Source organism: Suillus plorans, assembly GCF_016647745.1.
Source record: "Suillus plorans strain S12 chromosome Unknown HD556scaffold_13, whole genome shotgun sequence".
Taxonomy (NCBI): Eukaryota; Fungi; Basidiomycota; class Agaricomycetes; order Boletales; family Suillaceae; genus Suillus; species Suillus plorans.
The window spans coordinates 363,006-387,197 of NW_024537397.1; the positions used below are offsets into that span (position 1 = coordinate 363,006).

Below are 24,192 nucleotides of genomic sequence, written 5' to 3' on the forward strand. Positions count from 1 at the left end.
TGGACTCTATTGGTGCACGAGTGCACGTGACGACGCGACGCGGAGTGCAATTGATAGGATTCCAAACCGAACCATATATTATCGTTTGTCTTTGTATCGTCTTTCCCCTCAGTCTGTTCCATCGAGACTGAGGGTACGTTCATTTTATTATCTCGCCACAGTAACTAGACACTAACGCATATCTGTACTAGTGTTTACTGTGTCTAGGTACTTAATATCAGTCTGTTCCATCGAGACTGAGGTGTTTACTGTGTCTAGACTTAACAGGTTATGAGCCCTGCTCACTCGTGAACGAGTGGCAGAACCAGCTAGACCAACAGATCACCCAGGAACTAACGTACCAGGTTATAACACCTCGGGCGTGCAGCGCTTCGCGCAAACTTCGATCTAAGTTATCGAACTGTCTCGTTGTTTCCGTTTCGAGCGAGAAGCATCGAACGCGTTATTTCAAATCATACGCTTATATATCTAGGGGGTCTGTGAGGATTTCTCCCATTATCACGCTTTCTCCCCAACTTCGTCAATCTCAATGCCTGTGCATACTCGTACCAAAAGTAATACAAACGCAACCTCGTCGACGTTGGCACCCGCCCCTACCCCGGTCATGCCTGCTGTCACGGCTATAACTCTTAGTCAGACTGATTTGGAAAAGATCGAGGTATTAGACCGCGGAACGAATAACTGGGGGATCTGGTCCGACAAAATGCAGAATTACCTCCTTTTGAAACACGGAGGCGGATATATCCTCGGGCTCATCATGCGTCCCGACCCATCTGCCGATCCGGCGAGCGCATCCCACTGGGACCTCAACAACCTTTGTATCATCGCAGTGTTACGCACACGTTCCAGTTCTGAGGAACAAGAATTCCTTCGCCCTTTCACTAATGCGTATTTAGCCTGGAATGCGCTGAAGTCCCGTCATGAGAAGGTTGGCCCTATCGCCCAAATCCTCCTCATACAACAAGCTTTAGCGATCCGATACCGTCGTTCCGAACGCCTCTCTACTACCAGCACCCAACTCAGTGAACTGGTCAGGCGTATCTACACCATCGGGATACCTAAGGAGGAGGACTTCATCACCATAATGATGCTTAACGCTATGACAGATGACCTCCTGCATGTTCGGAATCATATCGCTGATGCTCTGTCCACCAGTACTTCCACGAGCGCCACTGTTAGCGCTTACGGCCCTTCCAATATCCGTGCCCGTCTGGATGTCGAGCAACAACTCCTCGATACCGAGAGGAGCAAAGGGGGGGATGTCGCATTACTTGCTAATGGTAAGGGCAGTGGAAATACCTCTGGTGGGCGGTCCAAGACCTGCACAGAATGCGGGCGTCAAGGACATTCCTTCTGCTGCACCAATTGCAACAGTTGGGGGCATCTCGCCAAAGACTGTTTCGCCAAAGGCGGCAGCATGGAAGGGAAACGAGAAGAGGTACTTGCTCGAAAACGCGCTGCCCGGGGAGCCAATACTAGCAAAGGAGGAGCTACTGCGAAGCCCGCCACCAAGCCCGCGTCTACGGGTAATCCAGGTGGTGTACGTTATGACATTGGGGGGCACGCATACATCCTTGATGGTGAGACTCATGAAGCCATCTATATTGCCTCCCCTTCTGCTACCTCTGCTTCGTCACCTCCTGCTCCCACTGACACAGTGTCACGTGAATTCACTGGACTCGCCTATGATACTCTCACCCCTGCCTTCATTCGTGAGGTCTCTGAAGTGGACGATGATGAATTCACGGCGCTTTACTCCGCACTAGACACTTTGCAGACTAGCATCGACTGGCGTCAGCACAGCCAACCAGTTGACTTTGCGGGCATTACCTACAAGGCGCCCAACCAACGCCAGCGCACGATCGTGGATCCCTCTATCGTCCCTTTCTTCCTCGACAGTGGAGCTTCTGTTCATATCAGCAATGCCGAATCCGATTTCTTTAGTCTGCGTCCTATTCCCCCCGCACCGTCAGTGGCGTTGGGGGGTCCTCCATTCAAGCCATCGGCGTTGGCACACTCCGACTCGTTGTAGCTAAAGGGATCCATCTCACGCTCGACCATGTCCTTTTTATCCCGGCTGCTACTGTTACGACACTAAGTCGTGTTCGTACTTGGATGGGCTAAACAGCAAAGGCCGAGAAGACGGCTTTCAGGATGCTGAGTACTGTCGGCTTCCACAGAAGAGCAGAAGTTGCGTACGCCTTGTGGGGCGATGATAGCGATTACAGACGGAAGGTTCGTGGTCGTTGAGACAAGCTTCCGAAGGTACGAGCCTGAAGTCAAGCAAGGTAGCTTTATGCGAGACAGGAGGTTTCAAGGGAAAACCAAGTAGGATTAAAGTAAGGAACATCTACTTTAATCGTCGACCTTATATAAGGCTACTCTATCGTGTCTAAGCTCAGCTTGAAGCTGGGTTCTAATCTGCTTATCTGTCGAGTCAGAGATAGCGTCCATGAGGCAGGCTTCTATCTAGGATAAGGAGCACGAGGCGTCCTTCTATCAGTACACGAGGCAACACGAGGCTTGCCTTCTATCTTGATAACATGAATAGGTCTTCTAGACCTATGTCGTCATAGGCGGTCCAGACCGCTTATCTAATCCGGCATCTTCCGGAGTTCTCTTCTATAATCGGTCCTGTGTTCTATCCCGTGTTCTTCTATCAAGGGCATGTGAGGCCCGGGTATCGTCTGTAGCCGTGCAGGTGGCAGAGGGCATGGTGGCAAGGGGACTCGTGTACGTTGTTGTAACAGCTACCATACGACTCATCTCCGTGTCGAGTCTTTGTAGCGCACACCGCTGTGTCGCCTCTTTTGATGCTACCAGCTGTTGGGTCCAGGCCCGCAGTGGCACACACATGCTCTCCGGTACCCTCACATCCCGTCGCCTATATGCCCTATCTGGTGGGCAGCTCTCTGCAGATCACGCCTTCCTGGCGCAGCGCCTCCCCACCCTACAATCCTGGCACCACCGTCTTGGTCACGCAAACTACCGTGCTGTCTATGACCTCGCGCGCTCTGGTAACGCCACCGGTATGCCTATTACCCTTTCTACCGAACCTCCCATTTGTGATGCTTGCATTCTTGGAAAGCAGACCAAGTCTAGTGTTCCAAAAGTTCGTGTTGGGGAAAGGGCTACTAGAAGGTTAGGAGTTGTACATGTGGATCTCATGGAGCATCCGGACACTGTATCAGCAGCAGGCAATAAGTACATGATGGACATCATTGACGATTTTTCGTCCTACGCATGGTCAATCGCTCTTTCGGCTAAATCTGACGCCTTCCCTGCACTTCATGCTTGGGAGAAGGCTCGTGAGCTCGAAACCAACCTGAAGGTCGGTATATACCGATCAGACAATGGCGAGCTCAAGTCTGAGGCCATGCGAGAGTGGCTCCTCTCGCGTGGTACTCAACATCAGTTCACAGCGCCATATACCTCGGCGCAAAATGGTAGAGTTGAACGTTTGCATCGCACCTTAATGGGTAAAGCACGTGCCATGCGTATCGCTAGTGGAGTCCCTGTGAATCGATGGGATGAGTTTGTTTTAACTGCTTGTTACCTGTCTAATCGCACCCCGGTCTCCTCCCAAGCTGGCCACACCCCCTACGAACGATGGTACGATCAGAAACCAGACCTTACCCATCTCCGTGAAATCGGCTGCCGTGCTTTTGTTCTGATACAGAACCGACACAATCCGAAGGTCTATGAACGATCAGTTGAATGCGTGCTTATTGGCTATTCCCTCAACTCCAAGGCTTATCGTTGTTATCATCGGGAATCCCGCAAAGTATTCGTCTCTTATCATGTATCATTTATTGAATCACACAATTCTGCTGATACCCCACTCCACCCTGGTGTAACTATCGAGAATGCTTCTGTCCCGCTTGCTCTTTCGCAACGTGCCTCCGTCACTGACACCCCAGATGAGGAGATCCTTCCCTCTGCTGCGTCACCTATCCTCCCACCTAACCCAGGACCAGCCCCCAATCCCCCTGCTACTGACTTACCTCGTCGGTCCACTCGAACACCCGTGCTGTCTGAGCGCCGTTGCACAGCAGAAGGTATTCCTTACACTAATGCGACTCAACGCAATGCTCTGTCCTCATTGGCCTCTGCTGATCGACTTCGTACCCTACCGACAGTGCATGAATCTGACGAATCTGCACTGGCGGCGCTTGCTCATGAGGACATTGCCGACCTGGAAGCTGAGTTGGCGCATCTGACTGAGGCCTTTGCAGCCATCCCAGATGACTTCGACAACGAACATCCTTCTGATCCTGTCACTTACACTGAGGCAATGAACTCTGCACACGCAACTGAATGGACTCAGGCGATGCGTGCTGAGTTTGACTCCCTGCGCGATCTAGGTGTCTACAAGCTCGTACCCCGTTCTACAGTACCCACCGGCCGAAAGATCATGAAAGGTCGCCCCGTTTTCAAGCTCAAACGTGACCAAAATGGGGATCCTGTGCGTTTTAAAGCACGCTATGTGTGCCGTGGCTATTCCGCAGTCTGGGGACAAGATTATACGAAGACGTCTGCACCTACAGCCCGCCTGGAGTCTTTCCGGATCTTAGCACACATTGGCGCTGCCCTCGATTGGGAAATCGAGCAACTTGACATCAAGACGGCTTTTCTCTACGGTCTTCTAGACTCCGATGAGGTCTGCTACATGGAACAACCCGAGGGTTTCGTGGAACCGGGATACGAGAACCACGTCTGGGAGCTACAGAAAGGACTATATGGGATGAAACAAGGCGGTCTCATCTGGAATCGCACTCTTAATGAGGCTATGCTCGCTTGGGGTTTTGTCCGACTTAAAAGCGAGCACTGCATCTACTACCGTCGTAATAGCGCCGGCATACTCCTCGTCGCCGTTCATGTTGACGACTTCTTCACCGTAGGCAGCTCAAAGGGTGTTATCTCAGATTTTAAGACTCAAATCAAGACCAAGTGGCAAGTCTCTGAACTCGGAGACGCCCACTTCTGTCTAGGTATCGGCATCGCTCGTGACCGAGTCCTTCGCACAATTTCTCTATCTCAGACCGCTCTCATTGATCGTATTGTCTCCCAGTTTGGCCTCAAGGATGCGGTGCCCGTCTCTGTTCCTATGGAACCAGGCCTCCACCTATCCCGCCAAGACCATTCCCCTCGCAATGACACTGAACGCGAACTCATGCAACGTACGCCTTATCGTTCCCTAGTCGGATCTCTCATGTACCTGGCTATTGGTACTCGCCCAGATATCTCCTATGCAGTCCAACAACTATGCAAATTCCTCGACTCCTATGGCCGAGTTCATTGGGAGGCTGCAAAATGCGTTGTCCGTTATCTCAAGGGGACCCGCGACTTCTGTCTTGTCCTTGGCGGTGAACACACTGCTCGCCTCATTGCATACACCGACAGCGATCTCGGCAGCTGCATTGACACACGCCGTTCTGTCAGTGGTTACTGTTGTTCCCTTGGCAGTGGCTTTGTTACCTGGAGTGCACGTCAGCAAAAGACAGTCGCATTGTCAACCTGCGAGGCTGAATATGTTGCAGCATCGGAGGCAGGCAAAGAAATAGCCTGGTTACACATGCTGCTCAATGAGATCGAATTCCCACAGGCAACTGCATCCCCGCTGATGTGCGACAACAATGGCGCGATTGTCCTCACCGAGGACTCCTCTTTCCACGCTCGTGTCAAACACATCGACTTGGCACATCATTCTATCCGGGAACGCGTATCATGTCGCCAGCTCAAATTGCACTACGTCCGCTCCAAAGATAACATCGCAGACATATTCACTAAAGCTCTACCAAGGAAAGATTATGAGCGTCTCCGCAATTGTTTGGGCCTACGGTGATTCATTCGAGGAGGAGTGCTTGTCGCGTTGAGGAGGAGTATTGGTGCACGAGTGCACATGACGACGCGACGCGGAGTGCAATTGATAGGATTCCAAACCGAACCATATATTATCGTTTGTCTTTGTATCGTCTTTCCCCTCAGTCTGTTCCATCGAGACTGAGGGTACGTTCATTTTATTATCTCGCCACAGTAACTAGACACTAACGCATATCTGTACTAGTGTTTACTGTGTCTAGGTACTTAATATCAGTCTGTTCCATCGAGACTGAGGTGTTTACTGTGTCTAGACTTAACAGACTCGAGGGCAATGGACGATGCATCAACCTCTCGAGGACCGCCCAAAGAATCATCTGGACCACAACTAGCTATTCAGTGGCAAAGCGACTGCACTCTGACTGATACATTGGTAAATTACCTGACGACTCAAGCTGCTGATTGTAGGGTCCTATTTTACTCTGATGGGAAAAAAGCAATGGCCGCTGTTGACGACCATCCATCGGGGTCGGATAAAGGCCAAATCTACCAGAATATCGCCAAGCTCTTATTTGCAGGCCACCCTAAGTATGGTGCCGCATACACCATCAATCCCAAAAAATTCCGCGACGCAGTTGGCAACCGTATTGGAAGGTACATTGTTTTATTTTTTTGTTCCGTTCATCAAAATACTAAAATTTGTGCAGTCTTAGGGGTAAATACAAGAAACTTAAGGCGACATTTAGCAGCACCGGCGCTGGTGTGATGCCGGCTGAAGGGACCCAAGCAAAGAATCTATTAGGTGAGTCCCTGTCTCAATTTTTTAGTTCTCAATCAATTGATCATCGTAGATGCAGCACTTTCGGAGCTGCCATGGTACACGGAATTAGATGCAATTTGGCATTCTAATCTGTCCATGGCTGCAGTAACCCACTCCTCAAAGCCGGGCGTTGATCACGCCAGCGCGCTATATTCACTTGTTCAATCACGTGGTGGGGCTGGTCCCCCCACACACTTCGGCAATACTTCGCAATGGTCACCTCACGCTCCCACATATCCCTCACCTTCCAGTACTGCGCCTTCACATTATGGCCAAGCATACTCTCCTGGCCCTCATATACCTCATCACACAAATACCATTGAAACACCTCACGCTGGGAGTTCGCAATTCGCTCCTGCTCCTGCTCTCACTTCGGCTCCTGCTCCCCTCACTCCTGCTGCTGCTCCCTTCACTCCTGCTCCTGCTCCCCTCACTCCTGCTCCTGCTCCCTTCACTCCTGCTCCTGCTCCCTTCACTTCGGCTCCTGCTCCTGCTCCCTCCCATACCGTCCCTTACAATACATTCCCCCAATTCCACCTTCCCGGTCTCCCGACACCAAAAGACGCCCTCGACAATCATAACGCCGAGGACGACAACTTCGATCAAGACATTAGCGGACCATTTGATGCCCCACTTGGAGATTATTTTGAAGATGATGATATGATGGTCGACGAGACGACCAGTAGCTCTTCCCGTGTTGCAGGGAAGAAACAGCAGCTTCCCTCGTCACCATCGCCCCCTCCTAACGCTCCAGAACCATTCCACAGGCCTGCAAAATCCCGGCATCTTCCTATAACAACCGCTCAGCATTCGGCTTACAGAAGCCATTGAGCCGTGGGGGATGACGCAAACGACCATCAGAGATGTTGCGGAGCACATCAACGCCTTCGTCGACGACATGAAATACTACCTCGACGTCAGACTACTTTGTGTCCCCAACTCCCCAGACGTCACTCCCAACCAGCACCGGCAGTTTGAAGAAGAAAAAAGCGAAATCGGACGTAATGGAACAGGTGGACCAGATGAAGGATGAGATCCAGAGTATGCACTCTGATGCCATGTCCCGCCACGACAGCAAGCACCAGCGCTTCCTCGCGAAGCTCGACGCGAAGAGCGAGCACAATCGCGACGTCAAGAAGTACGAGTGGCTTTGCACTAACCGCGAACATGAGGCCTCCCAAGCCACTGTAAGCCATCAGCGGCTGCAGCAGACCAAAGACGCCAAAATTCGCCTTTGCGAGACGGATATCCGAGTCCACGAAGCACATTCGTTGGTGCTCGAGAAAGAGGCAGAGACTCTTCGACTCAAAATCCAGTACCACCAAATGATGCAGGCTGGCAAGGCCTCATCAGATGGAGGAGCTGGATGAGTCTTTTTTTCGTTGTGTCGTCGTCTCCGTCTCCGTCGTCGTCATCATCATCGTCTTGTTGTTGTCGTCTTGTTGTCGTTGTTGTCGTTGTCGTCTCGTTATCTCATTATCATCTCATCGTCGCTCATCTATCTGTTGTCACTATGTCATTTGTTGCTGTATGTTTGTTTACATCCTTATGTTTTTTTTCCATTGCATGCACATGTTTTTGGTGTTGTAATTGTTGGTACTTTCTTGATTGATATTTACATAGCTACATACATTTGTTGTACAGGTGTTTAAGTGGTAGTACATGTTCAATCAAACATTGTGGTGAATCATCCTTCCCTATGGTGTGCATTTGAGTGAGGACTGTCAAAGAGTGCATTCATCAGCCTTGCACGAGCAGCTTGACCTGGAGTGCCTTCATAAGTCCTGTCCCCAACAACTTCTTCACCATCTGGACCCTCAACTTCTCGATCAATGAAATCTTCCCCCTCAGCACGAGCCCACTTTAGAGAACTCTCGTATGTTCCATCCCTCTTGCGATGCTCGATTTCAAAGCGAATGATCATGTTGTGTAGGATAATGCAGCACTTGATCCACTGCACGGCGAACTCAAGGTCTTTCTCAGCCTGAATTCTGAACCGGAGCTCTCGAAGAAACTGGAACCGTCCCTTCAAAACAGCGAATGTGTGTTCAACACAAACACGGATCTAAAAAAATTCAATTTACTGAAATATAAACCTCAAAAAAAAAATACCTTAGAGAGATGATAATTAAATGTCTTCTGGTCCTTAGTCAACTGCCCATTGCGAGGCTTCTTGAAAGGGGCAATGCACCATGGCTCCAATGGATATGCACTGTCAGCCCACACCCAATGACCATCAGGTAGAAGGTCAGCATGCTCTTCATAGAGACGGGTAGATCGAAAAGCGAATGCATCATGGACACTCCCAGGATGACCCAGAGAATAATCCACAATGAGAAGGTTATGGGGCAAAATGACTGCCTAGAATTAAATCAATTTTTGCACATGAAGATTTTTAAAAAAATACCTGACAGCCAAGGGAATATTTAGATTTCCTATCATAAAATGTCTCACCGAAGTAACCAGGTTTGGTGAAAAGATTCATAGTTGAGCCATCAATGGCTAGAAAGCCACCCTTCCACTCTGGGCAGGTACATGACTCAGCAAATTTGCGAGCCAAGTCAGCATCCTCAGAATTATCCGCTGGGAAGCAGATAAACTGATCATGAGCATCAAGCACCGCAATCATCACACGATTAGTGCAATTAACCACAGACCCAACACTCACGCCTGCCCATTGAGCGACATCTTCAAGAGTAATAGCATTTCCATAGTGGCCGGCTCGATTCAAAAAAATGGCAAGTTGAATGGAGACAGGGAGCTGAAGATTGTTGGACTGATTTTGGAAGATGGGATGATCAGAGATAAAATCGAGGATGTCATTGAAGATCTCGGGGTTAACACGGAGTTTTTGCCGAAATAAGTGAGGGCGGTGTTCTTCGTGATGAACCAACATGTGAAGCTGAGGTGCTCATGGGGGAGGCTCATTGGGCTTATGGAGTACACGAGCCCTCTTAACCTCATCACAAAGAGCATTAATGGTGTCACGGAGGCGGTCGTAAGGCACAGCAATGTCATCAGAGGATATAGAACCATCACTGGAAGAATCTGAAGCCCCTGTCATAGGGGAGAGGGGGGAGGGGGGGGAAGGCGAGCTAAAAGATAGATTGATTGAATTATCATCATCCGAAGTAGTGGAAAGGGAGTCCTCGGAGTCAGAATCGCTCTCAAAGTCAGACCAATCATCCAGGATATCCTGGTACTGTAGCTTGGCCAGGGAAAGTTCGGCCTGGTCTACAATAGCCAGGAGTTCTTTACGGATGGATGGTTGAGGCATGGTCACAATTGGGGAGTCGAGGGAATCAAAACTCCTATCCATTTGTGTATATGTGACGTAGTTTGTGGCGGAGTTTGAAATTTTGGAAAGTTCCGAAGTTTCGTCTCGCAGTGAGCACGCTGATGCCATCATCGACCTCACCATCCAGCCTCAATGCTCACACACAGCACTGAGCAGGACATCAAATTTTCAGGTGTCATCAACCCAAGGTAAGTATTTTTTTTGCCTCCTGTAAGTTCCAGCTGACATATTCACCCTTATCTTACAGGAAATCTATTCTAGTGCCGGTCCCACACATGACCAACAGCGGCTCAATTTTACCGCCAAGCCGCTGGTTCCTCACTACCCCCTACACCTTCTACACTCCCCTTCTTGTGGGATCGACTCTGCGCTCATTCCAATCCAGCCGGCTCAAGGCACGCTTAGGTTTACGCGACCCCTTATGCCTGATGCAGTCTTTCAACCGCCCCAACCTGTACTATGCCGCAGTACAGCCTAAACCATCCACGAAAAAGAAGGTGGTTCAAGCCATTGCTGGTTTCATCAAGTCACAGCATGCTACCCATACTGGCATTGTGCACGGCTTCTCGAAGTCGGAGTGTGAGGAACTTGCTGAGCAACTGCGAAACGACTATGGCTTATCTGCCAAACATTACCGCACCGGTATGGGCCCACAAGAGCGCAGCACTACTCAAGATCCATTATCCACTTCAACTCCAGGCTCGAGGGGCGGCAACATCCTGGAAAGCAGCTCAAAGGTAGCCGTACTCTCCACAACTACAACATCATCTTTCACTTTACCTTACATCTGCAGATCTTTTTCATGTGTCCTCCTCCCCTCAGCACTTATTTAGTCCCTCCGGCATTCACTACCTTCCTTCCAGTACTGCGCCTTCACAATATGGCCAATACATACTCTCCGGGCCCTCATATACCTTATCACGCAAATGCCCTTGAAACACCTTATGCTGGGAGTTCGCAATTCGCTCCTGCTCCTGCTCCCTCTTTTTCATGAATTTTAACATTTGAAATATGATGTATATCTACTATGGGTTGCTTTTTTTACTCTATGTACGACTTTCCCCTATGAACATACACTTTGAAAAATCATAAGTGTTTGAATCTCTGACTTCGTGCCGACGTGCGCCGAGCATGTTTTGAGCGAGTTGAAACCAACTTTAACTGAGAATTCAGAGCGTGTTAAGCGAGTTTTCAAAAGGTTTCAAAAGTTATTTTGAGTACCACTATAATTTACATTAGTCAGCAGCCTCTAAATTCAACAAGATAAACGATAAATGATTTTCAAACAAGAACCAATATCAACGTTACTTATGTAATACATCTGCAAAGGGCCAGGTGAAATTGACGCGGCACTGTAACAAATTCTTATGTACAGATCATGTTCGCACAACTTCATATCGCATTCCAAACACTTTGAATCATCGTTAATGATCAACATATGAGTGTCTGCCTGCGTACAGGCTCTATAGTGCTGTATTCACCTCTCACCAAATTTACAGTGCTTGTCCTCTGCGTTCATATTACTAGTATGCATCTTGCGCGTCAGTCCTATATTGTTGCATTACCTCTAATTCGTTCATCTATGTTGGTTTTCAGATGCAGTGTCAAGTGTTGTCTCACTGCGTCAAGCCTCGACTTCACCCTGCCAAGTCCGATCCACTCTCTATACATGAGTAAGGTGCCGATTCGGAGCTTGCCAGAGAGTCAGCACCGTGCGTCCAACTGAGCGGAACACCTTGACTTTGCCTTACCACTAAGTCGCGCTAGCACTCGAATTCATTAGTTAGATCTCGAACCGGACTACTACCTTCGTTTGTTTTTATTCTCCATTTAGCACATTACTATCACACTCGTTCTTTGCTCTCACCACCATCGCTCACCACAACGCTCACTCGTCACTCAAAATGACCTTCCAACACTTGAACCTGCAGCTACCAGGCCCCTCATCAGCCCAGGGCCAAGCACAATTCCCATCTGGGCCGTCAGACCCCCAAACCCAAGCTGGACCATCTGATAGCACACTAGACATGGCTCAGTCCGCAGCTCGTGCCAAAGCTGCAGCAACAAGGCAGTCAGCCAGACTAGCCAGCATCGGCTCTAATGAAGGCTCGGACTTACCTGCACCTGGGACGATCCAACTTACACCACTCCCGGGTGCTCCAGCAGCTAAGCAAGCAGCCAAGCAGGCAGCCAAACCAGCAGCCAAGCAATCCGCACCAAAGCAATGACCATCAGCCAATGCTGGACCAACTCAAGGTCCGGAGGTAACACCTACCCAACCTGCGCCAAATCAAAATGCAGAGCTCGAGATGCTGCGCTCCCGGATTCTGCAGCTCAAGCAAGAGCAAGCAGGCAGGAACAGTCACTCGTTGGGCCCAAGTCCTCCAGCACCAAACCCAACTCTGTTCGCATCGCCAGAGGAAGTGGAGAGAGTGAGGGCAGCTGTAATGGCAGCGAAGAAGGATGAATCAAAGGTCACCCTTCCCGACGTAATACCTGGTTATAAGGCTAATCCCTTAGATGCCGGTGAGTTCCACCCCCCCTTACAAACCTCAAGACCCTAGTTTTGTGCGAGTCGCACACAAACTTTCACATATGTTAAAGGGGGCACCCTCGTTGATGCAGAGTACGGCAACAACGGTTGCAGAGCAATAGGCTCAGTTGCTAAAGGCAGCACATCTTCAGTACGGGCAATAGGCCTGACCGGGCAATCAGAGCTGCAAGCGGCACAAAGGCTGTAGGCCCACGACGAGGCATCCTGTCCTGTGCGCCAGACCCATCCCATTGTCCTTTGCTTTGTTGATCATGACACCAAGGGCTAATGACTGTTCCCATCCAACAGCCATCCCACCCAAAGTGGACGACACATTCAAAGGCTTCAAATACGTACCTTACAGTGTGCTGACTTCGACAGCGCGCTGGCAAGCAGTCAGGAATGGTGAAGAAGCCTTCACCATCACAGCGGCTGGGGCAATAGCAGCCAAGGGCCTAGATCGCCGCAATGAAAGGAGCATCACGCTGTCAGACTGGATTGGAGCAGCAGAGGCAGCAGAGGAGCGCACAGAATTTTACCATGGGATAGCACGTGCAGTGGCATTGAAAGCACACCACAGCGTAGTTTTGGGGCTAAGCCGCTCCCACTCCTGGGATGTGGCTGTTGAATATGATATCCAGCAATGAGAAATGGTAGCGCAGCACCCTCAGCACGACCTTTCCCAGCTGGACGACAAAGCCTTAACAATTATCGCAACATGTGTTTTATTCAGACAACCTGTGATGGCAGCCCAACACAGCTCTTCGCATCTCAAAAGGCTGGCTGTGTTGTCTTTATTAGCCTAACAACCACTGAAGAAGAAGAATAGACTCCAGTGCTTTCGGTGTGGAGGAGCAGACCACCTACCAGGAGACTGCACAGCAGAGTCCACCACCGCAGGCCAGCCAGTCGTACAGATTGCAGCCTCAGCCAGAAGTGTCCACGCACTCGCAGCCCCAGGAGAAAAAATCTTTTGTATTGGATGGGCGCGATCATCTAGTTGCCGCTTCGCCAACGCATGCGTCAACCACCATGGGTGCAGCATCTGCGGAGACGCCTCCAATGGCGCCGGTCTATGCAAATTTGCCCAGTCTAGATCCTAGACAGGTAGTCACTCCACTCAACGCGACAAAACTCGAAGAAGTCCTTTGTAAATATGGTATATACGAAGACTGGGCACATATAGTATCTAGCATCAGAAACGGTTTTGACGTAGGAGTTCTTGGAACGCCCGCCACCACCTTAATATTTCGAAAATCACACATCCTCCCACCTCAACACCAACTTCATAGACCAATATATAATCAGCGAGCAGAGTGCAGGATGTTACTCTCGTGCATACTCACCCTCGGAGCTGGAATCTCTAATTGGCCCATTTCAAACATCACCGCTCGGTCTAGTACCAAAACCAAACTCAACAAAATTCAGGCTCGTCCAAGACATGTCCTTCCCCCACAATGACCCAGACACTCCTTCAGTCAACGCTGGAGTAAACTCAGACTGCTTCCCAACAGAATGGGGCACTATCACGAGTACCTCATATGAATCACTATTCTTTTCTGAACTCTAAGTCTTATAAACGCTCAGACAAAGTGCCTGTCCATAATAATGTATTTATGGTTGAAGATGTAGAAGAGGATGCACCTGTGGTTGCGTCTATTGTAGAATTACCCAACGAGCACGTGACTGAGTCACGTGACTTATCGGAATATGCCGGACTAAACTTTATACCCCGTGAACCTGATGCGATGTTCCAGAACCTGTCGGTTGCTGCGGCACGTGTTATGATGTCATAATTATATATAGAATCGTACGATACCGTTTCCTATTATTTGATTGGTAGTTAGTTTGAACTCAGTTTCAGTCTCCGACTTAATATATGTAGATAGGTAGCTAGTTTGTAGTCGGTAGTTCTTTAGTTCAAACCTCTCATCTGTACATTACTTGTACCAGCCCAGACGTACCTGCTCAAATCTATCTTCTTGTTTGGTTTATCTTGTGTTTGAGTCCTAGTCTCTGCCCAGCGTTAATTTGTTATTGGGTTGTGACAGGCACATTCAATGACACAGTGGACCTGATCCTCTCGCTACCAGATGGCTGCGTTGCAGCAACATTCGACATCGCATCAGCCTACCGAATAGTGCCCGTTCATCCCAGCCAGCAGTGGGCCCTTTGTATATTCTGGAACGGCCATGCATATGTCGATCGAGCCCTAATGTTTGGGTTAAGCTCCAGCACCCACATATTACAGTGACCTATCTCCGTATAATACGAGGGAACGGACATGCATAATATCCCGTATGATACGGGCCAGCGGACCATGGGCCCATGATAAAAATATCCTCGACTATGACGGATGGGCCGGGAGGCAAATTATTCCCGATGGAGACGGGTGGGCCCATGCAGGGAATATATAGAGTAGATGAGTGGGCCGATGTACATGAATATTAGGTAGACGGGTGGGCCGAGGTAGTTGGATATTATGCAGATGGGTGTATTAAGGTAGATGTGTATGAGATAGATGGGTAGGTACTTGTTATCACATTCACGGGTGGGCCCAGACACATATTAAATTAGACGGGTGGGCCGAGGGTATTATAAAATATTGTATTAGACGGGTGGGCCCAGACGCATATTAATTAGACGGGTGGGCCGAGGGTGTTGTATGGGATGTTGTATTAGACGGGTGGGCCGAGGGTGGTATAAAATATAGATGGGTGGGCCCATGTGTATCATAATTGTAGACATGATGGAGCTGAGGTAGTTGTACATCAACCAAATCAGAGGAGGTAATAAATCAAAGTTACCAAGTTCCCGGAGCAGCAGGTGATCTCCTGACATGGCCTTTGATGGTGCACAGGTTGTCTTGCAGAATGTGGAATCCGGGGTGCGAAGCTTGTGTTGCCCTACGAGAAGCCAAGTTCCGACCACCAGAATTTGAGTCAACTGTACCGAGCTCCGAGTTCCGAGTTCCGGGCCCCGGAACTCAACACATAATTTAGTTAATACTTTCCGTGTTAAATGGCCAACCGAAGTTGAGATGTTTCTGAAGAGAGCAGCAGGTGCTCTCTTGACATGGCCTTTGATGGTGCGTAGGTTGTCTTGCAGAATGTGGAATCCGGGGTGCGAAGCTTGTGTTGCCCTACGAGAAGCCAAGTTCCGACCACAAAAATGTGAGTCAACCGTACTCAGAGGAGGTAATAAATCAAAGTTACCGAGTTCCCGGAGCAGCAGGTGATCTCCTGACATGGCCTTTGATGGTGCACAGGTTGTCTTGCAGAATTTGGAATCCGGGGTGCGAGGCTTGTGTTTCCCTACAAGAAGCCAAGTTCCGACCACCCAAATTTGGGTCAACCGTACCGACTTCCGAGTTCCGGGACCCGGGAGTCGACAAATGAATATCTGATGACCAGCACACTTCCAATCAGGTAGTATTTCATTGAGCAATGGATAATAATACATCTTTGACAGCCAAAATTATCTCAGGCTCCCTTATCTGATCCTCTCTATCTCCACCCCCTTTAACACCAAAGTCCGGACATTCAGCATTCAGTGTCTGATTTCCCAAGATTAACATCCAGCATGAACGGTTCTTCCCCTTCCACTCCTGATAGTATAAACATCTGGCGCACTTGGGCCCTGACTGTGACTTATGAAGCAGGGGAATATACCGAACAGAAATTCAAGGCAGAGAAGACTGGAGGAGGCCCAGTCATACCTTCCCCCAACCTAGACACTGATCTGGTGATGGCGTGCGATCGCTTGGCTGATGTACTCATAAAGGCATATAAAAATCCCAGTGGGTCTTCCTGCAGATTCGGAAAATTCGTTTTATCATTCAAATTCCTGCATGACAGTTCAGATGCAGGTGGATATTGCAAGATATAGCAAATTGATCTCCCCGAAGGACACCGGGCATAATGAACAGAGAGAGGCTAGGTTGCTTGAGAGGTGTCCTCCTGGCCATGAAGGCAAAAGGTTGGTCGACGAACCTGCCACAATTCTCGATGCATCCGGTGCCATCATCGCATGGTACCTCCCAGACGCCCTGACCGACACCACCCAGGTGTGTAATATACATTGTTACTCAATGGATATTGAATATCAAATGGAACCTACAGAAGGAAATCAGGGAAGCCACCAATTTGCTCGCTCCAAGCCTCGAAAAAAGTGTAAGGGCTGATGGCAATTGGCGAACTAATCAAAAGTGGTTCAACCGGGGCTCGGAAGATGTTGGGGCAACTCCCGGATGCATCAATTTATCTCCGGCATGGTTTCAACAGGGACACGAGGTAGGATCTGATGAGATGGTGATTCCGGCAGTCATACTCACCAATCCCAAAGAATGTGTCCGATCCGGAGGTATCTGCATCATTGAAGGGACCTTCCTGCGAGAATATCCTCAAAGCCATTTCAAGGCCAGCAGCCATCGCGTCCGCGGCACTCAGAGTCATGCATCCTGAGCAGTACTGGGCAGGGTTGCGAACCTTGTCAAACCTAGGACATATAGCAGTAAGCAAGGATCTGCCACAGATGCCGGAGGCCCTGCAGTACTGGGCATCGGTGTTTAACACCCTCTCCATCATTTCCAATCGGGAAACCCCAAATCATCGAGACCATTTGTCCATTGCTGAATGCTTCGACATTCTCACCACCGTGGGGAACTATTCTAATGCTCGGATGACAATGCCAAGCCTTCAGCTGGAGTTCAAGTACAATTCCGGCTGTATGATTGCGTTTTCCGGAAGGATTGTGAGACATGGAGTTTATGATGTGGAAGGGGATCGGATTGCTTGGGCATGGTATATGAGGGATTCTGTTCACATTTACGCTGGTGTTCCATCATGTGGATGGGCTAGTGTGGATGGTCCATACAGTGTGTGAAAGATCAAACAAAGAGCATGCATTGTGACCTATATACATTCCAACAAATGAATACCATGTACCAATAGTTATCTGGACCTCAATACTCAATTGTGAGCATTTGCGAAGTGATATATGGGACTGAATAATTTGGATGCGAGCCTCGGTATTCGATAATCGGAACTCGGGACTTGACATATGGGAGTCCCGAGTGCCGGGGTACTGAGTCCCGACACCCGGACCTCAGCACTTGATATTTGAGACTGGGGGAAGATGTATCAATATGCTCAAATTAACATTTGTTATTGCCGTACACATTTGACAAAACCCTGAACCCCGACATTGTGAACTCGGGACTCGACACTGTTCTGAATACCGAGTCCCGGAAGCCCAGGTCCCGAGTCCCGAATTTCGGAGTTCGGGGTTCGGCGACCCGGAGCTCGGCAACTGTGTTGGGTGTCAGGGTATGCGGAGCATTGGAGATAGCATGTGTCAGTATTTTGCATTTCATGGTTCATGTTTGGCTGACACATGCGATCTCCAATGTTCCGGATACCCTGACACCCAACACAGTTGCCGAGCTCCGGGTTGCCGAACCCCGAACTCCGAAATTCGGGACTCGGGACCTGGGTTTCGGGACTCGGGACTCGGAGCTCGTGACCTGGGACTCGACAGTGTTCTAAATACCGAGTCCCTGACGCCCGATTCTATAATCACGAAAGATTCCATAATCACGAAAGATGAACCATGAAACGCAGAATACTGACACATGCTATCTCCAATGCTCCGGATACCCTGACACCCAACACAGTTGCCGAGCTCCGGGTCACCGAGTCCCGAAGCCTGAGTCCCGAGTCCCGAATTTCGGAGTTCGGGGTTCGGTGACCCGGAGCTCGGCAACTGTGTTGGGTGTCAGGGTATCCGGAGCATTGGAGATAGCATGTGTCAGTATTCTGTGTTTCATGGTTCATCTTTCGTGATTATGGAATCTTTCGTGATTATAGAATCGGGCGTCAGGGACTCGGTATTTAGAACACTGTCGAGTCCCAGGTCACGAGCTCCGAGTCCCGAGTCCCGAAACCCAGGTCCCGAGTCCCGAATTTCGGAGTTCGGGGTTCGGCAACCCGGAGCTCGGCAACTGTGTTGGGTGTCAGGGTATCCGGAACATTGGAGATCGCATGTGTCAGCCAAACATGAACCATGAAATGCAAAATACTGACACATGCTATCTCCAATGCTCCGCATACCCTGACACCCAACACAGTTGCCGAGCTCCGGGTCGCCGAACCCCGAACTCCGAAATTCGGGACTCGGGACTCAGGCTTCGGGACTCGGTGACCCGGAGCTCGGCAACTGTGTTGGGTGTCAGGGTATCCGGAGCATTGGAGATAGCATGTGTCAGTATTCTGCGTTTCATGGTTCATCTTTCGTGATTATGGAATCTTTCGTGATTATAGAATCGGGCGTCAGGGACTCGGTATTTAGAACACTGTCGAGTCCCAGGTCACGAGCTCCGAGTCCCGAGTCCCGAAACCCAGGTCCCGAGTCCCGAATTTCGGAGTTCGGGGTTCGGCAACCCGGAGCTCGGCAACTGTGTTGGGTGTCAGGGTATCCGGAACATTGGAGATCGCATGTGTCAGCCAAACATGAACCATGAAATGCAAAATACTGACACATGCTATCTCCAATGCTCCGCATACCCTGACACCCAACACAGTTGCCGAGCTCCGGGTCGCCGAACCCCGAACTCCGAAATTCGGGACTCGGGACTCAGGCTTCGGGACTCGGTGACCCGGAGCTCGGCAACTGTGTTGGGTGTCAGGGTATCCGGAGCATTGGAGATAGCATGTGTCAGTATTCTGCGTTTCATGGTTCATCTTTCGTGATTATGGAATCTTTCGTGATTATAGAATCGGGCGTCAGGGACTCGGTATTCAGAACACTGTCGAGTCCCAGGTCACGAGCTCCGAGTCCCGAGTCCCGAAACCCAGGTCCCGAGTCCCGAAACCCGAGTCCCGAGTCCCGAATTTCGGAGTTCGGGGTTCGGTGACCCGGAGCTCGGCAACTGTGTTGGGTGTCAGGGTATCCGGAGCATTGGAGATCGCATGTGTCAGCCAAACATGAACCATGAAACGCAAAATACTGACACATGCTATCTCCAATGCTCCGGATACCCTGACACCCAACACAGTTGCCGAGCTCCGGGTCGCCGAACCCCGAACTCCGAAATTCGGGACTCGGGACCTGGGCTTCCGGGACTCGGGTGCAAGATTTTTGAATGCATAGAATATTTTACATCTTGTATACAATGAACACTGAATGGGACTACACTCCTTTGCCTTTCCTCAATTTCTCTAACATGTCAGTGTACATCTTCACCTCTGCCATCTTGGCTTTGATGCCCTCATCTTGCTCCTCCATCAATGCTTCCATGCGTTCTTTAATCCACCTCAGTCCCATAAGTGGTGGAGTCGAAGTGTTTCTCAACTTCTCTGGAAGAACCAAAGCATCATCCTCAACATTAAGCTAGAACAGATAAGTCATCAATCAAGGCAATTCAGCTAACATCTTACCGCCCAATACTGGTAGTGAGAGACGCAGGAAGCCATTATTTCATCCCACTGCCATGGTTGATCCGGGATTGTGGTGTTTCCCATCCACCATGGACATGTATATGCAAACACAATCCGGGACGGATGTCCTGCAATTGCCTCATCATCAAATGAAAGGAGGTGGAATGAAAAGACGTCGTCCGGAACCGTGTTCCAGGTTAGCATGGGATACAACTTAAGGATATAAGCGACAGGGACCGGAAGAACCGACACGATATTCTGTGAAGCTGAGTACTGCAGGAGTGGTGTGACAAAAGTCTGCTCAAATTTTTAGCATTGACCAACAAAGTCATCAGGGCAGTGGTAACATACATTCATCTCCCATTGCAGCCCGGCTTTAAAATACTTTATCCGGTCAGAAGATAGACCATTGTTGGCAGCTTCCGTCTGATATTGAGAGATGCATGCACGGACCCGCGATCCAGCCATTGCCAATGTGCAGGAAATAGTTCCAAGGCTCAGCTTCAGGGGTCGGTAATGGCTTCCGGCATTCAGAGTGCCAGAAGTGGATGCAGGAGTTGCAGGCATGGCTAATACAGGACTATGGCGCTGGCAATGCAAGTGAAAGATGGTGAAGATGTGAAGATAAGAATCACTGATGGATGGATACGAAATTCAAACTCCGACATGGGCTGACCCGGACAATTCCCGGGCCTCAATTATGTATGTGGAAAAAGGGACTTCATGAGAAAACAATGTTCATTCATCTCCAGCCTCTATCAACACATTTTGTAGGTCTTGAAAAGCTGCCTGCGCATCCTGTGCGAGCAATGAATACATTCGCGATTGCCTTCCGGCATAGCATCCGTGACCCGGAAGGCGTTTCTCCAATGATTCCTGCATGTGGTCGCCCCATTGGGTTGCTTTCCACAAAAAGAACTTACATGTCCAATCCATCTCCAATTTGACCAATATCATTTCTTCCCTCCATCGATCTCGTAGTGCCTTTGCCCGCAGCCAATGGACTCGGTAAACTTGGCATGGGTCCAGTCAGGTAACCGTGGGATATGACATGCAAGCAGGAACTCACATTCCTCATTCCACGATTGATCAGGACCCCCGAGGTCGACTTCAACAGACCAAAACCAAGCCAAAGATTCATTTCGTTGACCTCGGGCATTTGGGTCGCCCACTGCAGTGCTGATTTTGAGTTGCTCGCGAAGCAGGGGTTTGTATTTCTGAAGCTGGTCTTGCCCCGGCTCAAGTTTCATCATTTGCTTCCTGGTCTTTGTATATATGCTGGCATGGAGGGAGACTGCCTGCTGCACCGACGTCACCTGGGACCAAGCTCGAGTTTTCAGGGCCTGGGATTTGGCCTGCCGAACGGTTGTTCGGAACAGGATGGCCTTGTTGCAAAGGTAAATGCGGAGATTGTGAAGGGCATCATTGGCCTGCCCTTCACGAAGAGACATCTCCAGGGGAATCAGATCCTCTGCCATGCATCGTCTGCATCTATCAACACCCAGGTTTGATGGCAACGGGATTACAGTGAGCTCGGGAGAGTTTGTCCATGTATGAGATGTCTCTGTGAAATCCGCCGGGTCATCATCGAGATCATCTAGAATGTCTACGTTCAAGTCCTCAGGTTCATCATCTGCATCAAATCCCTCCCCGAGATGTGTTAGAGCAGACCGAGCAAATCCATCTATCTGGCCTTGGAGCCGATCACGTTGACGGGCAATGTCTAATCTCTGTGTCTCAGTGGATCTTCTTCCGATCCTTCGGACCTCGATGAGCAATGCAATCTGAGCCTCTTCAATTGCTAACCCTGTTGATATCCACGTCGCCACAGATCTGCGAGAGGGTGCTGCATTGCGGGCGTTACCCTCCTCTAATAATCTAAGCTCGATCTCCTTTTTGCTTGGTGCTGAGTGCAATATTAATTCCGACCTCAATGGAGACAATGGAACTCAACGTACCCTTTTTTATATTGATCTCATATTCATCCATCGCCGCAGGATCATTCAATCTGCTTGACTGAGCTATCCTCTCCCTGGCTAACCATTCTGTCTTCAAATGTGAGGGTGCTGCTTCATCGAGTCTGTCGAATGCCTTTCCACTTTCCGAGATGCCATTCCTCGCCAGCTTGTATTTCCGGCATAGAGTCCTTTTCATGCGAATCATCTTGCAGAAATTGGAGTCATTCATCTGATAATCAAGGCATTCCTTTCGGTGGGGAGATGACATTCCCCGAGCAGCAGGGGAAATCAGATTGAGCCGTGCCCATAGCGTCTCCATGATCTCTCCGTCGATCCGACCAATGCCTTCAATAAAGTTAGAAGCATATCGGACATAGCAGCTGTCCTGATGGCCATGAATGTGCCACAACCCAATTCCGGGAATGATGGTTAGTTGTGGTGCCATGTCTAGAAATCGACTTCGATCCACCCGAACCCGAAAGTGTTTGTTGTATTGACAATTAATATCATAGAAGGTGACAGCCCTGGTGATGCCTTCCATGTTGTGCCGGGAAGCCTCGCAAAGGGCGTAGTCCATGTTCATTTGTCTGCAAGTGACCCATGGTTAACTCGTGAATGAGGAATGGTGGATGTGGCTTGCCTTTCGCCTTTCTGAAAATCCACCATGGAGTGAGGGACAAAGCAACCGTGTCTGGCACAGGCAACTCCCCCGATACCGGTGGACTCCAGCTTGTGCCGAGCAGCATTAGCTTGATTTACTGCCCGGTGGTTGTTGCAGCTTGATTTTTCCACCGTGTCAGCAGCCTCTGCCAGATGCATTTTATACCGGTCCTTTCCTACCATGAATCCAAGCCCATCGGATAGCCAAACTTCATCGAATGGCTTAATGGGATGCAGATGTTCGGCTTTGAAATTTCCGTCCATCACAAATGACCGGGTGTATTTCCAGCTTGGATCGCTAGTATTATTATGGAGGCCACATTGGTTGAGAATAGGACTCACTCATCAAGCGATTCATCCTCTGACAACAGCACATTAATCCCTGGCTGAGGACACGCCGGGCAAAATAATGCGAGTTCTCCTGTGCTCGGGTTATCAGAACGATGGCCAAAGCCATGCCATTTCATTGTCTTCAACTGCCTCCACTGTCGAGCGACCCTCATGAGCTCTCTGTATCGGTCCTTGCAATGTGCTTTGTCAATATGATGTCCAGTAGATGAAGAGGGTAAGGCATTACCGGAACAAGGTGTGGAAACATGCTGGAGGTCATTCGCCGGAGCTTGCTGTAATAGTTCATCGCCGAGGTGCCGCATTCAAGGCTGTCCAGTAGAAAATCATTGAGCACTCTGAAGGTGAACACAGTCTTTGGCCTGTTGAAAGATGCAGGGAAAAATCCGTGTCGAAACATTTGAATGTCCGGACTCATGGCATTCGGACATTCACAACATCGAATCTCCAGGCGATGAACTCCGGACTTGTCTACAATGACCATGGTGTTTTCCTTTGGCTGGAACTCGGGTCCGGACACAAATGGCAGATCTTCAGGCTCGAGCAGGTCTTCAGGTTCATCTTCTTCAAACAAATTCCACCGATCAGTGACCTCCGGACATTGTTTGCCATCATGGCCAAGGTGTATAATGAGTCCCACATGAGCGAGACAACTCCGCTCAAAGAATCGCCCATTCCATTGACTGATCCAGTGGAAAGGATTGCTACGATGTTGACTCCTGCAACAGCCCGTGCAATAGAGTGGCTCGCCAAGACAATCTTGACATTTGTACACCCCATCCTGTTCGCAGATGATGCATCTCCTGTCTTCTGGTGGAGCTTCTCGATCAAGGAGGTGATGTAGATATGATTCCTGCCTTGGCAGCCATTGCCTGAGGTAGTCATTTTGACTCTGTATTTTTGAATGCTTAGCCATAGTTTGAATGACACTCCAACATTGTACATGAACTTGCCATGGTTTTTGGGAGTTGCAAAGGCTCAAAGGAGCCTTGGTCCTGCTCATAAGTATTGTCAGGAAAGTCTTCCCAAGGAGGTGGTGCCTCAACAGGCTGAATTGTTGGTGATTCTGGGGGAGAGTTAGGCATGGACCTGTAGGCATGTCGCCTTGTGCTTGCAAGTGGGACCTTGACCCAAGTCTTCCTACCTTTGCTGCCCCTTGCTTCCACCCTGTGAGATTTTTGCACTGGGGTGCATCTACCTATCTTCATCTTGTTTACTAATGTTGCAAGCAAGGCATCAGCTCAGGTGTAATGAATTGTTATTGCAATATGATGCTGTGCAGTCCTGTTGGCTCATTACAAATTCATTTCCATTAATGG

The 24,192-nt window shown here is 49.6% G+C and overlaps 6 protein-coding genes across 6 annotated transcripts; 4 read left to right on the plus strand and 2 right to left on the minus strand.

Annotated features, from left to right (window-relative positions):
* Positions 1–6,319: 6,319 nt before the first annotated feature.
* On the plus strand, positions 6,320–7,557 carry HD556DRAFT_1525575 (uncharacterized protein; the record flags this gene model as incomplete). Its single annotated transcript, XM_041309272.1, has 3 exons — positions 6,320–6,474; positions 6,534–6,622; positions 6,672–7,557. The coding sequence occupies 3 exons, from the start codon at positions 6,320–6,322 to the stop codon at positions 7,469–7,471; spliced, it is 1,044 nt and encodes a 347-aa protein (XP_041163227.1). The 3' UTR covers positions 7,472–7,557.
* A 384-nt stretch (positions 7,558–7,941) lies between these two features.
* On the plus strand, positions 7,942–8,237 carry HD556DRAFT_1351148 (uncharacterized protein; the record flags this gene model as incomplete). Its single annotated transcript, XM_041302377.1, has 1 exon — positions 7,942–8,237. A coding segment is annotated over exon 1 (224 nt), but the record flags the coding sequence as incomplete, so codon positions are not given.
* A 4,506-nt stretch (positions 8,238–12,743) lies between these two features.
* On the plus strand, positions 12,744–15,177 carry HD556DRAFT_1266834 (uncharacterized protein; the record flags this gene model as incomplete). Its single annotated transcript, XM_041299118.1, has 3 exons — positions 12,744–13,088; positions 14,369–14,471; positions 14,541–15,177. The coding sequence occupies 3 exons, from the start codon at positions 12,744–12,746 to the stop codon at positions 14,723–14,725; spliced, it is 633 nt and encodes a 210-aa protein (XP_041163229.1). The 3' UTR covers positions 14,726–15,177.
* A 1,165-nt stretch (positions 15,178–16,342) lies between these two features.
* HD556DRAFT_1189160 (uncharacterized protein) lies at positions 16,343–17,052 on the plus strand (the record flags this gene model as incomplete). The annotated part of the gene is made up of 3 exons (XM_041296130.1): positions 16,343–16,537; positions 16,593–16,763; positions 16,816–17,052. Coding segments are annotated over 3 exons (603 nt in total), but the record flags the coding sequence as incomplete, so codon positions are not given.
* Positions 17,053–19,659: 2,607 nt separating this feature from the next.
* On the minus strand, positions 19,660–20,542 carry HD556DRAFT_1525578 (uncharacterized protein; the record flags this gene model as incomplete). The annotated part of the gene is made up of 3 exons (XM_041309273.1): positions 20,259–20,542; positions 19,908–20,204; positions 19,660–19,860 (listed from the first exon to the last, which is right to left on the minus strand). Exons 1-3 carry the CDS (start codon positions 20,472–20,474, stop codon positions 19,660–19,662), a joined length of 714 nt encoding a protein of 237 aa, XP_041163231.1. The 5' UTR covers positions 20,475–20,542.
* A 103-nt stretch (positions 20,543–20,645) lies between these two features.
* HD556DRAFT_1266839 (uncharacterized protein) lies at positions 20,646–23,884 on the minus strand (the record flags this gene model as incomplete). The annotated part of the gene is made up of 7 exons (XM_041299119.1): positions 23,827–23,884; positions 23,103–23,765; positions 22,868–23,046; positions 22,506–22,814; positions 21,866–22,452; positions 20,977–21,813; positions 20,646–20,920 (listed from the first exon to the last, which is right to left on the minus strand). Exons 1-7 carry the CDS (start codon positions 23,827–23,829, stop codon positions 20,646–20,648), a joined length of 2,853 nt encoding a protein of 950 aa, XP_041163232.1. The 5' UTR covers positions 23,830–23,884.
* Between the last annotated feature and the right edge of the window lie 308 nt (positions 23,885–24,192).